This window comes from Lonchura striata, chromosome 10 (assembly GCF_050655825.1).
Source record: "Lonchura striata isolate lonStrDom1 chromosome 10, ASM5065582v1, whole genome shotgun sequence".
In the NCBI taxonomy this organism is placed as follows: Eukaryota; Metazoa; Chordata; class Aves; order Passeriformes; family Estrildidae; genus Lonchura; species Lonchura striata.
Window position 1 is genome coordinate 14,973,149 of NC_140712.1, and position 16,269 is coordinate 14,989,417.

Sequence of the window (16,269 nt, forward strand, 5' to 3'; positions counted from 1 at the left end):
GGTTTGGGAACAGGCTTGTCTCTTAAGTCATCTTTCCTTCATCATGAAAGGCAAAGAAGTTGTTGCATTTGAGCAGAAGCTTCCTGTTCAATATCAGCAGTAGTGTCAGAATACAGATTGTAGACACACAGCAGCAGGAATCCACTGACCTGAGGATGTGTCACTACCATCATTATGGGACAGAGCAGGAGCTAGTGCTGTGAATATTTTTGGGATTTTCTCATACCTGACTCTTTCACTGAACATAAAGCCAGTCCATTTCCATGTTAAGTTGCAAGTGAACTACACTGGGTACTCCATGAGGCACAGCAAGGGTTAAAGAGTAAATGCCTGCTCCAGCCTACAAAAGCAAGGACTATTTAGGAACAATGTGGAATTCTCTCTAATCCTTCTGCAGACCAGGGAGGACAAAGTTTGTATCTCTCCTGCAACAGTAATATTTTCCCAGCAGTGCAGGGAGCAGTTAATTCACAGGTATGTTCACAGCTGTGCCTTGGGTGGGTGTGCATGTCTGAATTGCCAGATGTGAAACTGCCCTGTCTTACAATCTCCACTGTTAGCTGGAGATGTGATTGTGCAGCTATGGGAGAGAATTTATGAGGTAGAATGCAATGACAAAAAAAGTTCAAAGGTAAATTTTAAAGCTCTAAAGGGCCCTTCTTCATAGTGGAGTAACATGAAAAATGCTGATACGAGGCAACATTTTTTCCCAGTAACCTGTTCAAGAGGGAGTAATACAGAGACAGCAAAACCTTTAGAGGAATGATGAAGGGAACATGATATGGAATAGTGTTATGGTGGATGCCACCACATAATAGTAATACATATAATCTTCCAAGTTATTTTTATTCTTGCAAAGAAGGAGGTCATCCTGTGTCACAGCTGGTTTTGGTTAGGCAAGAACCTGGAAATGAGAGTCTGCAGTGAGAAACAGACTTGGTTTCTGCTCTGATATTGAATTACAAACAATTTTATGAAGCCAAATTACATGTGGGCTACAGGCTCCTATTGCCCACAGGAAGCAGGCATGGTGGTGTTTGACCACCTCTGTTCCAGACTGCAGTTTATATGTAAATAAAGAAAATTGAATGGGAGCTGGACTTGAATTCTCAATGATTTTTTCACTGGCTGTGCAGGCCTTAAATACTTGCTTCAGAGAAGGTCAGCGTCAGCTTTCAAACCAGACAGTCTGAAGCTGCAGTTAGAGCTGTAAGGACAAATGATAATCAGTTGGCCAGTTCACAGTGAGGTTTTCAGGGTGGGCTCAACCAGCTGCAGGGAATTAGCTGACCACTCCCTGGGCAGTGGCTCTGGGGAGCTGGGCTTTTCCTCCCATTTTCCTGCTGAAACTCCAGGAAACTTGCTGGTTATGACAAGGCATGTGTACTCATACAGATGCCTGTAATAAATATCTGCTTTTTAGATAAGATACAACTGTTAAAGTACCAGCACCAAGCCAGAGAGGATGTGGGAAGAAGGTAAAGTCTCGGAGGCAGGAATAACCTCCTGTTTGTATGTGGAGTTCATGGCTGGGAATGCTGAGGGCCAGTGGGAGACAAACTGCAGGAAGGGAGGGGGGTGTTTTCCCTTCTTAGTGGGCAAAAAGGAAAGAATGTTTTTTTTTCCAGTCAGTTGCTTTGAGCTGTGTCTGTCCTAGCAGAAATTGGTTGTTTCTTGCTTCAGTGCTTTCTGAGTGTTTCTGCTGCCCAGTTTAAAATACTCTCTTTTGGCTCCATTACTTGCCACCCATATGATTAAAAACCCAAACTGGAATGCCTGGTGGACAGTTCTGCAGCTGCTGTTAATGCCTAACAAGGGCAGGCTGATGTCTACTTGCCTCCATTTAAAATTAGTCTTGGTTTTCAGGTTAGATATTAGGATTGTTGCAGAATTTTTTTCCTGGTGTTATGCAGTGCAGGTGGAAATTTGAGTCTTGGATCATGCATATTTCTGGTAGTTAAAGATGCTTCTAGAGTTGATTTCCCCATTCCAGAATTCCAGACTATCTGAGCCACTTTATTCTTGCTAAGGAGCAACCCAGTGTGTTTAGCTGTGCTGAAACTGTCGGGATACCCCTCATCCTCCAGCATTTATCACTTCCCAAGAGGGTCTGCTTCTGCTAGAGCATTCTCTGAGCTTAATTAAGGCAGGAAAGAGCTTTATGATAATGAATGATGTCCCAAGTTAGTGGTTCATTCATCAGTTTATAGCAAATTGTCACAAGTTATGGCTTAATGTAAGTCAAATACATGAAAGAGAAATACAACCTTCCAAAGAGTTTTTTACTGTTATGTTATTTTCACAAGACTGGGAGTGTGATGAATTGTGCAACCCCACAAAAAATGAACTACCAAAATCCAAGGCATGTTCTGTAACAGTTTGCACCCTATCTCTGCTTTCTCTATGTCTCCAAAGACAAGGATGAGGGAGAAACTCTAGCTGAGACCCAGAGAGGGTGACATGAGGTTGATTCCAGCTTGCAGAGATTGAGGTACTCCTGCAGGTATGTTCATTTATCTGTTATTTACAGGGATGATCATTAAAGGACCTGATATGCTTAACTATGCTTCTGCAGGTAGAAAATAGTGTACAAATACTGGTTTGTGTTTTTGTGTTGGTATCTCACTGGTGTTGTTTCCCAACAGTAATATACCTGTCTTACTGTAGCAGAGGATTTTTTGTTTTAACATTCCAGTACTTACCTCTAGGGAGTTTTGGATGTTTACCTCATCTTTTTGGGGCATTGAACACTGCAGTGACAAACCGAGTGTGATTAAAATTGTGGCCTTGTCCCACATGAGGCACTTGGAGAAAAGCATATTCTGGAAATTGCATGTAATGGGAGGAAGGCTGAGTTCTTAACAGGTTTGACTGGGGATGTCTCTGTGTAGCACTTAAGGTAACCCAATTCCTCCTGGGCTTTCCCTACATCTGCAGGGAATGAGGTGGAGAAAGGGTGGTTGCCTTGCAGCTGCTCTGTGACTTTGGGAGAGCATTAACTGTTTTTGTAAAGTCATGCTTAACCTTCTTCTCAAGTACAGGATCTCACCCACCCTGTTTCACATGCTCAGTCTTGCCTTCATCTTTTTATCACCACTGTGGCAGAGGAGTATTTGGCTCATTTATGGACTTAGACTTATGTTCCTATTTTGTTGTGACTGTGTGCTGGTTTTGGCTGGGACATAGTTCATTTCTTCACACTAGGATTGGGATTTGTTTTGGATTTGTGCTGGAAGCACTACTGATAACACAGGGATGTTGTAGTTATTGATGAGCAGAGCTTTCACAGGGCCAAGGCCTTTTCTGCATCCCTCAAGGAGCTGGGAGGGGACAGAGCTGTGGCAGCTCATCCCAACTGGCCCAAGGAGCATTCCAGACTATCTGGGATATCCACCTCAGCATAGAAAGCATGGAGGGAGAAGGAGGAAGAGGGTGATGTTCGGAGTGATGGTGTTTGTCTTGTCAAGTCACTGTTAGGTTTGATGGAGCCTTGCTCTCCTGAGCAGCCTGCCCATGGAAAGTGGTGGATAAATCCCTTGTTTTGTCTTCCTTGTGTGCACAGTTTTTGCTTTACCAATTGAACTGTTTATTCCAACCTATGAGCTTTGTCACTTTTACCTTTCCAGTTCTCCATCCCACCAGGCAAAGTGAGCAAGGGCTTCATTGCTGCCTGGGGGTAAACCACAGCAGTCTGGCAGTTGTTAATTTTGGGTTATGTCTCTACATTACTTGGAGTCTGTGCAAGCATGCTCATTTCTTTTCCACTGAACAACCAAAAATAACCTCTGCCTTTGCACTGGTCTTTATTTCCATAATTTGGCAGTTACTGGGCTGTAGATGCTGTTAACACAGCAATTGCAAACTCTTAAAATATTTGTTAGTAATAGTGGATTGGTCTCCACAGCTGTCTGTATTTCATTTCGTCCATAACATGATGTTGACATTCTGACCTTATTGTGAGCCGTGTCTAGGACAAGAGAAGTTTAATCCCAACACCAAATGACAAATTTTATCCAGGAAGTGCTGGCAAAGCCCAGTGACAGCAGCACTAGAGGGTGCTGCTGTGACACCAGTAGCTTTCCTCCAGCCTATCCTAAGGGATGTCTTAGAACCATTCTTTGTTTACTCATCCTGTTTCTGGTGATATTTTGATCAAAGTCCTTGAAAACACATCAAGACTTTTCCCAGCTGTAGATATAATTTGTGTGATGATACATAAAGTATTATTTATCAGCATCAAAAAAGTACATATCTATACATGTGAAAACAATGGCTCTGAATGTAGGGACTAGGATGTTTCCTTAAGGACTGGCTGGATTGTTCAGGCTTATATAGGATGTTAGAAATCAAATCAGGGCCAAATGAGGGTAATTGTTACCTTTTTAAACCTCCCTCACACGGGCTGAGCATCACATGTTTTGACATAGCCATTAACTTCAAATTTGTGGCCCAAAAGCCACATATTTATAGGGTCATTCCGGTATTGGTATTCTTTTAGATACCTTCTTGAGGTTCAGTTATGCCTCCTTCTTTGCGGGAAATTAAAGACCAAATACTGGTATTTTATTGAGACCCAATACAGGTGAGATTCCGGTGGATGATGTGGTTATCTTGGCAGTTCATGTTCTGTCAGATTAATTCTAGAGTAGTTCCTTCAGTTAATGAAAAAATACCACTTGCTCTTAGAAATATAAAGTGTATTTGTAAGAACTAGAATATAAGATGAAGTAGAATCTCTTCCCATTACTCTGAAGAAATTCCAACTCATTAGGACAAAATGCAATTTAAGTTTCTACAGAAGCAGGAATTGCTTGCAAATTGCACATTATTTCTTTTGCAAGTTGAAATATCATCCTTATTTATGCTGCACTTTTGAACAGCAAATTTAAATCCAAAGGCTATCTCTCCTGTTTCCTCTTTTGTTTATATTACTTCTGAGTCAGCATGGCACTGGAATAATTGCTGGGCATTTATAGGGGTGATGTTTATAGGGGTGTTGGATAGAGTTTGGCCCTATCTAGTTGTAACACTGAACTGTGTTCAAGGGAGCTACAGTTCAGTGACCCAGATTTTGTTGCTCAGCTCATGCAGAACTGGTAAGGTTTTGTCCTGCAGCTGTCTAGTGAGCAATACAACAGCCACTGAGCACCTGTGTGGAATAGGAAGTGATAACACATTTGGGGGTTTTAAAATATCATTGAAAATACCACTACTTAACACTTCATCAGTATTTATCTAATTCTTCATACATACAAGTATTTGGTTTGCCACAGGCTTTTCTCTCATGGGAGAAAACAGTCATTGCATCCTTCAGTGTGGTAGTGGCAATAGAGGGTGTGGGCTTGCTGTTCTCAAGAGTCAGAAATTTTGGAGACTGAGAGATTGCATACAGCCCTCTTCATTTCAGGGTGAGAATGTGTGAAACCAAATCTCTTTGATCTTGTGGTGGATTGGAGTTTTCTTGGGATTGCTGACATCAAGAGCTGGCAACTCATGGTAGGTGTAGGGTGTTATGGTGCCCTAGGAAATCCTTGGAAAGAAGGGTGAAATGGGAATGATGGTCTTGGTTTGAAACAAAGCATGAAGAAACCTCATTCCTCTGCAAAGCCAAGGCCTCCTACAGGAGTCTCCTGCAGCACCCTGTACAAGGTACCTGACATGGCTTTCTTTGAAGGGACAGGTTTTTTCCCCAGCCCTATTCACAAAGCCCCATTTCTTGGGAGAACTCAAGGGCTGTCAGAAAGATGGTAAATATTGTCATGAAAGGAAGGAAAAGAATTATTGCAAAGATTGAATTACTTGGCCAAAGGTGAAAGAGGAAACCAGACTAGACATGGAGATAAATTCTCTGTCTTTTATGTGTGTGGCTTGTACTTTAACCACACTGCCATTCTCTTTTCCATATATCCAGTAATGTGGTAATCGGGATGCTGGCCAAGGGGAGGCAGGGAGAGGATTGCAGCAGTTGTCCTTATCAATTGTTAGGCAATGATTTCACAACTGTGGCTCATTTTCTTCACCGTGAAGCTGAGAGATGGGCTGTACTGCACCACTGCTGTCTGCAAACACCAGCAGAATCATATCCTGCTTCTGCTAAAAAATAAGCACAATATCATGAAAAATGAGATTTCCTTCCTAAACAAGAAAATATTTATAATGGTCAAACACTCAAGGTATGCCTAGCAAATACCAAAATCTAAATCCTTTGCAATGATCTTCAAGAAGCTCTCATTTCCCCAATAACTTGGGCCCCAGAGCACAGCTCACAGCCTTTTGTAGCTGGAACAAACAGGTTTATTTCACTATACCAAGAACCAGTGTTTTCTCACAGCAGCCCTGATCCCTGCCTTGCGGCTTATCTCAGGAAGGAAAAAAATTAAACTTCTGTTTTGTGTTGGCTAATAGCATTAAAGTTACAGCGGGATGTCTATTAACCTGTTCTGACACATCTGCTCGAGGCAGCAGCCTGGAAGTGCCAGGCCAGGGCAGCTTCCATGCAGGGGAGCTTTACCAGGGCTTGGCTCGAGGGCCTGCCAGGTCCGAGGTCCCAGGCTGAAGCTTGCACCCACCATGAGACAGCTGCACGTGCACTTTGGGGAGGTCTGAACAGTGCTGGGGTGTCACTAATGCCAGGCTCAAGGCAGCTTGGAATAAACCTGTCCCAGAGTGATGTCAAATACCCCGTCTGTGACACTGGTGCCTTCCCTTGATGGCCTGAGCTGGGAGCCTTCCACCCTGGGGATACTTGCAGGACCTCTCTGCTCTGCTGGACCACCTACTTTTGTGAGCCTGATGTCTCCTCTCTATTGAGGTTACTTGAATCTGGCCCCGTTTCAAGGAACTCGGGCAGAGCCCACAAGCAATACAGTGCAACTTCCTTAGGAAGCAAAATAAGAAACAGGTTTTAGCTTTCCTGGCTGGTCCAGAAGTAGTAAAAGTAATTTCAGACATGTTCAAGGTATTTTCTGTTTGCCTCTGCATTAGAAACGCAAAAAGCTGTTTTGTCTCTGAGGCTTTTCCATTTAAGAGCAGCTCCTGTTCTCCTGTAGAGGTGAGTGTTGCTCCTGCTGCTTTCTGAGGGACAAACTCCAGCATGCTGTGGGCGATCCTGAAATAAAAAAGGAAACTGATACCCAGCTGCAATTACAGCTCTCACTTCCTGATCTCCGCTCCTGGGCTGTACTTCAAAGCCATCTTTAAACCCATTCTGCACTTTCTCTTTTCTTTTTCATCCTTTATTTCCTTTCCTGGTAGACTTTGACATCAGGACTGCAGATGAACAAACGGGCTTGGTACTGGGGCTACATCCTCCAGCTGCAAGTCACCTCCAGATGGGGGAAAGAGCCATCACCCGTTTTACAGGGAAAACCACCAAGCTGCAGAGACAAATGTGTCTGGCCTGTCATTGCCCAAGAAGCTCGTGACTCATCCATGGGGAGAGTTCTGATTTCCTAAATTAGTTTGGAGTAAACCAAGCTGTGGGCTATCCTTCCTGTGATCTGACACAACTCGAAACAGATGTCTGGTTTACACTAAAGGTTTAAGCTGAAAACCTTGTGAGTTTGCTTCTCCACAGCAACCATAGGAAAATTTCTAATGTTATGCTGTGTATGTGGAAAGTGTTTCCTTTGATTGCTGTTTTAAATTAGGAAATGGCCAATTCAAAACAAAAAAAACCTGTGAAAATTACTGTCAGAGAATGTCATCAAAGCAGAAGACATAATATGGACACCAATGTGGATAATGAGTTACAGAACTTTTGCCTGGTATTTAATGCACAAACTTCAGAAGGCTGGGTTTGCCTACTCTGGAACATAGCTAATATGTTACTAAATGGGTGACCTGTAAAGAGAAACCAGAGAAAAAGCAAAATGCAAAGCATTTTGATATTTTGGGCAGACCCCTTGCCCTCTCTTTTAAAATTCAAATGGCAATTAGTGATCAGAGCTTTTTTGGCCCAAGAGAATTAAAGGAATGGGGGGAAAAAGGGTCCTTGAAGCTGCTGTAATAGACAGCCCTTGTGAATAACTGGGGCAAGGATTGCTGCAGTCCCCTCCCCGTTCTGCCCCCCAGCCTGCCTGGGGCTGAGCTGACCCCAGCGGGGCAGGGGGGGCTGGCCAGAGGTGCCCTGGGAGCCAGGACTGAGAGGCTCTGGGCTTCTCTGCTGGGAAAGCTCTTTGGCATACAAAATCACAGAAAGGAACATCCAAACTTGGTGAATATTTGTAGCAGAAGCTTCTAGCTGGGAAGGGAGCACCTCACCTGGCTATCTGCTGGTTTGGATAGTGAGTGCATGTGAATGACTGCAGAGGGACAAACCTTGCCCAGCTGTGTTGCTGCAGTGACACGAGGCAGTGCCCGGGGCTTGTGCTGGGCCCTGGGAGAAGCTGGGCTGGGGTTCCATGGAGCACTGGGACTAAGTCAGCTTTGCTTTTCCTGGAGTTTCTGTGGGCAAATCATAGGAGCCTGCCTGTCAGTAGAGGGATGTGCAAGTTTGTGAAGATACTGAACATCTCCAGCCACTGGTTGGCTGGTTAAGGTACTAATGCTGGGAAACTGAGGCACAAGGCTTTGAATTTACCCCTTAAAATCACAAAATCGATGGTAGAGACAAGCTGAGTTGCTGGATTCCAAATCTGCACTCACATTTTGCCTTGCTCTCTCCCTAAAGACACATCTATGCCCTCAAAATTCTTGCCTTTTTTGTCATTTGTATTCACTTCCTTGAAATAAATATATAATCAAGCAATGTGTACACTGGGCTCTGTCAGATACTACTCAGTGTTTGAGGACCTGTAACTATTATGTCCCAACAAGACAAACACTTCCAGTTACTGACAGTTTTGCTAAAATGTAATATCAAAATACTTAAAAATTGCTGAGAAATATCTCATGAAATCCTATGTGACTAATAATGAGGATAATTGAGCATGTGATCTTAACCAAATCACTCATGCACTTTGTGCATCAGTGGCAGAAAGAGGTCTAAAAATCAGATTCCTATATGGCTAATTTTTAATGATGTTGCCAATATGAGCATTGGATTAAAATATTTTATATTTGAACAGAATTAACTTTAATCTTCCTGCACAGTTCCATTCTTCCCCTAAAAAAAAAAAAAAAAATTGTTTCCTGCCATATAGAAAGAAAAGTTGCATATCAGAAAGGGAGGAAAGTGGCCTTAATTTCCCAGAGTAGCCAGTGACCCTGGATTCCTCTCTTTTTCTTTAAAGAGAGGCCTTTCCTGAGACAGACCAAGTGGCTGCCCTGAAAATGAAGCCATGTTTGTCTTTGAATAGATGTCAGAGATCACAGTTGGTTTCGAAATTTTAGGGCACCAGCTATCTGCAGTGGCACTGCCTGATACACAGTGCAAACAGAACAAAGAGGGTTGATAATTTGTTATCTGCTTTTATTTATATTTATTGTAGCCCTTCTCTCTAACGTGTACGTCTGTTTGGAGAGAAACGTCACTGAAGGAGTGAGCTCCTTCAGGTATTTGGTTGTTCCTGAGCAAAATATTTCATTTGCTTGAGAAAGCTCCTCTATGCAGTCTTATGGTATGACCTGATTTTTACTCACTCTGGCAGGGAATGGAGGCTATTTTGTAAATTCATCCCTATTTTATGGAGACTTTTGAGCATGAGTGGAACTTTTTTAAACTGAGCATGTGTGGTAGATGAAAGTCTTGTAGGCACCTGGATGGGAACTTGTGATCTTTGGTGAAAAATATCCTGTGGCCATTACCACCCAGCCCTCTGGGGTCCAGGGTCTATGCATCCTTAGGGAAAAATAGGGTTTGACCCCACTGGCATTCACAAACAGAGCCTGGTGGGTTTGTATGTGGCCCATGAATGTCTGTTGAAAGCTTTGCATCGATCAGAATTTATCCACCTCAGCTCAGAACAGTCAGCCCCCTGCCATCTTCTCTGGGCTTCTTTCTTCTAATAAAAATATTTATCTACCCAAGCAAGAAGTTGAATGTAAGTTGGCTTTATTACTGTGGTGACGTTGAATCGTTGGTTGCTGGGTGACCTTATTCTGATTTTATGGTCTAGGCCAGCTCTGGCAGCAGAGAGGTGTGGCCACGTACTCCACTCTGCTTCAGGCTGCTCCTGGGATGATCGGAGCCTCAGTGGCAGCTCCCCTGTGGCACCTGGGAAGCTGAGAACGTTTGCCACTAGTTATGTGAAATCCTGGATCCACGAGGAAGGGCTGAAGGAGATAAACGCATGACAAGAGGAACTGTTAAGGCTTAAAAGAAAGGCCAAGCTCGGTGAAATCCAGCACGGAACCAGGATCTGCAACCTTGGATTAGACCAGTGACCATAAAACCGACATGTGACTCATTGCAGGGCTCTCACAAACTGGGATACTGGAGCCTGTATGGTTTGCTTTGCCTTTGCTTGGAGGGTGGTTTAATGTTTTTCATTGGAGAACAAAGTTTTGCAACTAATCAGACATGGAAGAGAATGAAGGAGCAGATATTTTGGAAACCAGCTCTGTCTCTAATGGACCTTGGTGCAAGGTGAGAACTTTCATTCCCCCTCCTCCCTCTGTCACAGAAAATATTATCTTTCTGCTGTTTACAAGTGATTTCAGTAAACCATTGCCCTTGGACCAGACTGAATGCAACCTCTGCATCAGCTTTGTAAACAACTTCAGAAATTCCTTAGAGCAAGGCTGAGCTAAACATTAGGAACAGAAATGAAATGGTGATGTGTGTGGTTAAGCGACTGTCATCCACCTCACTGGAAGTTTCAAATATCTGAGTAACTGTAGGTTTCTGTGCTGTGGAAATGACCAAAATAGGTTTTTTTTAGGTGCTTGGAGAATCCAGAAACTTCATATAATTTTAGCAAAGCCACTGCTTTAAGATTTGCAGGTCAAATACGTTGAGTAAAACCATAGCAAGCATAGGGTAAGATAAGCATTAACTTGGGCAAACAAATTGACAATTTAATTGCATGGAACTCGGTGTCCAGCAGCAATTCCTCCTCCTCCCCCAGAGCTCGCTTGAGAGCATTCAACCTCCCGAATGGGTCAGCTGTGCTTCTTGTCAAATCCCAACAGTGACGTTCAGAGATTGTTTTCTGTTTGCTTATGTTTGTAATTTGATCTCATGTAATAACATTGTCCTCAGCTCACACATAACCACGGGGGTAACTCTGACATCCTGCCTGAAAAAAAACACCTTGTTGATTCCTGTGCTTGATTGAAAGATTTCCAGTTTGGACAGGTTAGCCTGTTTACATTAATCTCATCCTGTTACTTGAAATTAAACCATTAGCATTTTGGAAGCTGGACATTCTACTTCCATTTTGGTTTCTCCAAAAGTACTGGGGTTTATTATCTTCACAAGTTTTGGAGGGGACTGGTGGAAGATTTTCTGTTGCCTGTGCTGAGGCCAGGATTTCAGTTCAGACATTTGTACTATGCAGAAAAAGTCTCTGGGAGGTCATGTCAGAAGTGTGCCAGTTTAGATTTCAGCTCAGAATTGCCTTTTCTTCATAGGAGTTACTGGAAACTAAGAGAACTAAGGAAACTGGAAATCTGAAAATATCTGAGTGCTTGCTACTTGTTGAAAAATGTTATTAGTGAATACAGACATGTGTATCTAACAAAAAGAAGTTTGAAGAGCTGGTCAAGCAGAAGAAACACAAACACCTTGTCCTGCTGGAACATCTCAGCACTGACTGCTTGCATCCCCCTGGGCACTGCCCAGTCATTCTCATCAGTGTTTAGGGTCCTTTACTTCAGCCCGTCTGACAAAAACTGAAAAACTGCTGCTGCATTTGCTGCCTGCCACACTTATTTTTTGTTTACAAAGTTGGATATTCAGTTAAAAAGGCAGAAGCAACACTCAAAAAAAAAAAAAAAAAAGGAAAAAAAGGGACAAAACAATGAGAGTAGTTTGTAAACATGAAGGCTGAAAATTATTCGCCTCAAATATTTGGCAACAATAACAAAATAAGTTCACAGAACTCTAGAGCAGTTTTCAATCAAAAAGTCTGTGTTTTTGTAGTATATATTGTTAATCTCAGATCCTGATTTCTGTGAAGGTGGAGGGCTAGAAATTGATTTCTGGGAGTAGTGTGCTCAGTCAGTTTTTGCTACATCTGCAAGTGTGCCTATTGGTGCTTTTTTAGACACAGATTGTAATTCATGGGAGCCTGGGCAAGATGCATGGTTGTGGCAGAAGAGAATATCTTGAATAACAACATACACTCTCATGGCCTAGAAGTTCACAGAGTATGTGGGGATTTACATACTATTGTTTTGTGGCTCATAGAATATGATTTTCTTTCTGCGAACCTGATATTTTCTACATTTTCCTTTAAAAAATGGGAAAAACTTCCCCCTGCCCTGGGAAAATGTAGAGCATTTTTTCAACCATATTTTAGTTATATTGGTTGCAGTTTTAAAATTTTTACTTCACTGTGACAGCACATTTTTTTCCCCAAAAATATTGAGAAATAATATTGAGAATAGCTCATAATTCAGCTTTTCAGCAACTGCCTTTGCATCTTTCAAGTGCAAATTTGTGTTTGCAAATAACTTTGTCTGCCTCTCATTGTGGGTACAAGTGTTACTCATTAGAGCTTTTTGTCAGCATCCCAAAATGTGGTAATTAAAGATCCAGCTACAAATATTTCTGTTTGTGTTTCCTATCTTAGTGTTTAGTTTAAGAGGGTTGAATCTTAAGCAAAAGTGTGTTGATGTTCTTTTGTTTATGTTTATTATAAAATCATAAAATCCTGTCATTTTCTGTGGTTAGCCCGGGCTGAGCACGGAGACCTGCACATGGGCTGGCTTGCACCATGGCCAGCAGGGCCTTCTCATACCACTCTAAATGCACTTACAGGTTTTTAAATGAAAAAGAATGGGTTAGTTATTAACTTGAAGAAATATCTGATTTTAGAGAACACAAGATTACAAAACAAACTGGATTTTCACCAGCTCCTGAAGGGCAAACAGTACACTATTCTCCACATTTCCCTGCAGTGTGTGTTTGTGTTGAAGCTTTTTCACTCTCATAGTACTTGATGTAAATGTTAATTAGCACTCCAGGGGAAATGTGTTAACAAATGTACCTTTGACACAGGTCCACAGCTATGCTTTGCTCTGTAGCTGCAGGCTGGAAAGATTAGCTGGTGCAGCTTTTGAGGAAATTTCAAGCAGGAGTTCAGGGGAGCTTGCTGAGTGCTTGGACTTTGCTGCTGCTGCAGCTCAGGCTGCTCTTGCTGAATTACAGAAGTGGTGCTGGCTAAAATGTGCACTTCTAAGAAAGAAGCAAACTCCTAGAAAATGGGTATTTCTAGCCATTAACAGGCTTCCTATAAGACTGCCTGGGCTATGGCTTTCATGTGATGAAGACAAAATGACTTAGCACAAACTTCATGGCAGAATTTATTCCTTCTCCTTGCCTAGTGCTGAGCTTGATTAGCAATAAATAAGGGTGTTAAAGTAATTCCTGTAAGTTGTTAGAGTAGGAAGGTAACAGTAGTGCATTCATAGACACATTTACCTCATCACTGTGCTTCTTTGCCTTTCCATAAACAGCAGGGCAGAGATTCAGAAGTGGAAATCATTCACAGGCTGGGATTTTTCAGCCGTATTCAAACCTGCCTCAACTCAGGTTAGCATGTAGATTTAGTGGTGGTTTCCAGAACCTGCCATGACTTCTGTGAAAACACATGCAGAGCCACTCCTCAAGACTTGTGTTGTTCAGCTATTAATTTCTGTGCAGCATCAAATCCTGATTTCTCCCTGCTGAGGAGCAGCTCATATTTAAGACACACTGAGAAGAGTCCAAGGCTATTAACCACTCTCTGGAAGTGAGGTTGGTGATTTCAGCCCAGCCCTCCTAAAACTGGTTTGGGGTTTGCAATAGTGATGAAAACCCTGCTGTGCCTCCAAGAGCAAAGGGAAAAACTGCTGTTGGGAGTTCTCTCCTTCCCTGGAGCAGGAGGTTGCATGAAGGATGCTGGTGTTATGACATGGCTCTTGATCAGCTGGGCTAACCCTGGCACCCTTCTGGTGCTGCCCTCAGTGGGTATTTACAAGAAGGCCTCATACTTTTTTCCTTCCTGTAAATTGGTTTCTTTTTGGCTTTTATGGCCCTATGGGGAGTTTCAAACCAGTGAGCTGTTGCTGGTGAGGGGCCATCAGCCTTTGTTTCAGAGCTGACTCTGAGGTTTTCAGGGACTTCAGCAAGAAAGAGGAGGGTGAGCAGAATGTGAACTAGTGCATATCTGAGTGGTGAGCAGCCCACAGGACACGGTTCAGAGCCCCTGGGCAAGCCTGACCTCTAAGTAGGTCAGCCATGGAGAGGCATTGCTGCTTTCTGCTCACCACGTGTCCAGGCTACAAGTGTGAACCAGGCTGTGCAGACTGTATTTGGGCTCTTTGTCCCAGCCATGCCTTCAGCTGGGCTTGGCTGGGGGCTGGGACAGCCCTGAGATGCTTTCCTGGCAGAGGGAGTTCATGGGAACACTCTTATTTTGAAGTGCAGGTGAAAGAAACCCCAACCTTTTTCATAGTGGGAGATCCCCTCACCTTGAATTGCTGCTAAATAAATGTGGCCATGACTCGGTTAAATATGTGCAAAACCACTGGATGGAAGCCCTCTGGCCAGAGGTGCTGCCTGAAGATCCTGCTGCTTGGGAAGAGTTTCCCTGTGTGAAGCTGCTCCCTCCTTGGCCCTGCAGAGAGCCAAACTGGGCAGAGCAGGAGCACCCCAAGGGCAGCGAGCAGGGATGGGAGCCTGGGAAGGCAGCAGCACCCCGGGGCACCTGAGCCTGCCCTGGGGAGTGCAGTGCTGCTGCCCTGGCTCCAGCAGCCCCTCTGGGAGCATGGCTGGGTGTTGGCATCATCCAGCTGCCTGTGAAGTGGTGACAGAGGTCAGACCTGGTTGGTGCCGTGGATGTGTTAAATCACTTCATTAAGAGTGATGGGCTGGATTAGCATCTGGCCCTGCTCCTGCTGCAAAATTCCATGTGGGAGACGCTGGGATGTGGGTTTAGCTGTCTGAAGAGGAAACAGCATATGGTACTTCCAGAGTCAGCTAGTGATAGGTCATAACCAGGCAGACTGTCTGCTTCTGTGTCCTCTGGCAGTGGCAAAAGATAGAATTAACTTTTATTGTTAAAAAACCCTTGTTTCAATAGCCTCCCTTCTCACCTGATTGCAATTAGTTTTCTCAGCTGCTATACTTTTGCTATTTGTTTCTATATTCATAAATCTTGTCTTCCAAATATTAGCAACAATAGATATACCAGTCAGCAATTGTCTAAGATCATGTGAAAATTGAGACTTTAGGGACAGCTGTTCCACCCAGAGAGCTGCTGTCTATCTGGCTGCTTTGGTTTTGGCTCTTTCTATAAGTAATCTGACTCCACAGTATCCAGCCAGGGGTTAAAATTCAGTTCAAGACAAGTGCAAAACTCTCTCAGGTTTTGATAAGTTGTTTGCTGTCTAACTCAGCAATAATCTGGTTCTCGCATTCGAGTAAACTGATCACCCAGCAGGAACTGGACTTCTGCCTTGTTGAAGGATGAATGTTGCTTTAGTTGCTCAAAAGGAAAACATACAAGAAATGCAGAATCCTTGTTGACCCAACAACTGAAAGAAACATCACATTTCCTAAATCAACACATGGCAATTCTCAAAACAAAGTCTGAAGAGCAGCCAGAAGCCAGAAGGCAGGAGATGATGCTGAGACCAAACTGAGACCTTGAATCTTCCCTGCCTAAGCCATGGGGGTGAGCTGGGAGCTCTGTCTGGTGATGTTCACTCGTGTCTCAGAAGAGCTGCTTGTGCATGAACTTGCTTTGCAGTCAGGAAATTTAATTATTTCTTCCACGGTAGCCCTCAAAGAGTACCCTGTGCATGAAATATGCATTCATACCTGATATGTCCCATAATTTCTTCTGTTGCCACATATGGAGTTAAGGTTAATGTTCCATACAATGTGGACAAATAGGAGTTGTCATGGGTACCATAGTCTTGAATTTCTTGTCTCCTGGGTGATTAAATTCCCTACAGTAATTTTACTTTATTGGTTTGTTTCTGTAACTCCTTATTTCCTTGGTTTGTTCTCCTTGAGGACATTTCACAGGCTGCTTGGATCTCCTCAGGCTTTTGCATTTTGTACACCAGTTTCAGGAGGAATTGAGTGTTTTTCACAAGGTGTGTGCAGCAGCAGGAAGCAGCATGGAGTGCAGCCCCCCAGGCTCTGCAGAGCATACCCAGCTTGCTGAAGTCTGT

General features: G+C 43.3%; 1 protein-coding gene across 1 annotated transcript in view; it reads left to right on the forward strand.

Moving 5' to 3' along the window:
- Positions 1-1,311: 1,311 nt before the first annotated feature.
- The window catches only part of LOC110474263 (high affinity cAMP-specific and IBMX-insensitive 3',5'-cyclic phosphodiesterase 8A), a 152,412-nt gene continuing 137,454 nt past the window's right edge, over positions 1,312-16,269 (forward strand). Inside the window, exons 1-3 of the mRNA XM_085588801.1 lie at positions 1,312-1,478; positions 2,416-2,503; positions 10,059-10,528. Of these exons, the coding sequence (XP_085444927.1) occupies positions 10,463-10,528 (66 nt within the window). The 5' untranslated portion in view covers positions 1,312-1,478; positions 2,416-2,503; positions 10,059-10,462. The remainder of the gene's footprint in view (positions 1,479-2,415; positions 2,504-10,058; positions 10,529-16,269) is intronic.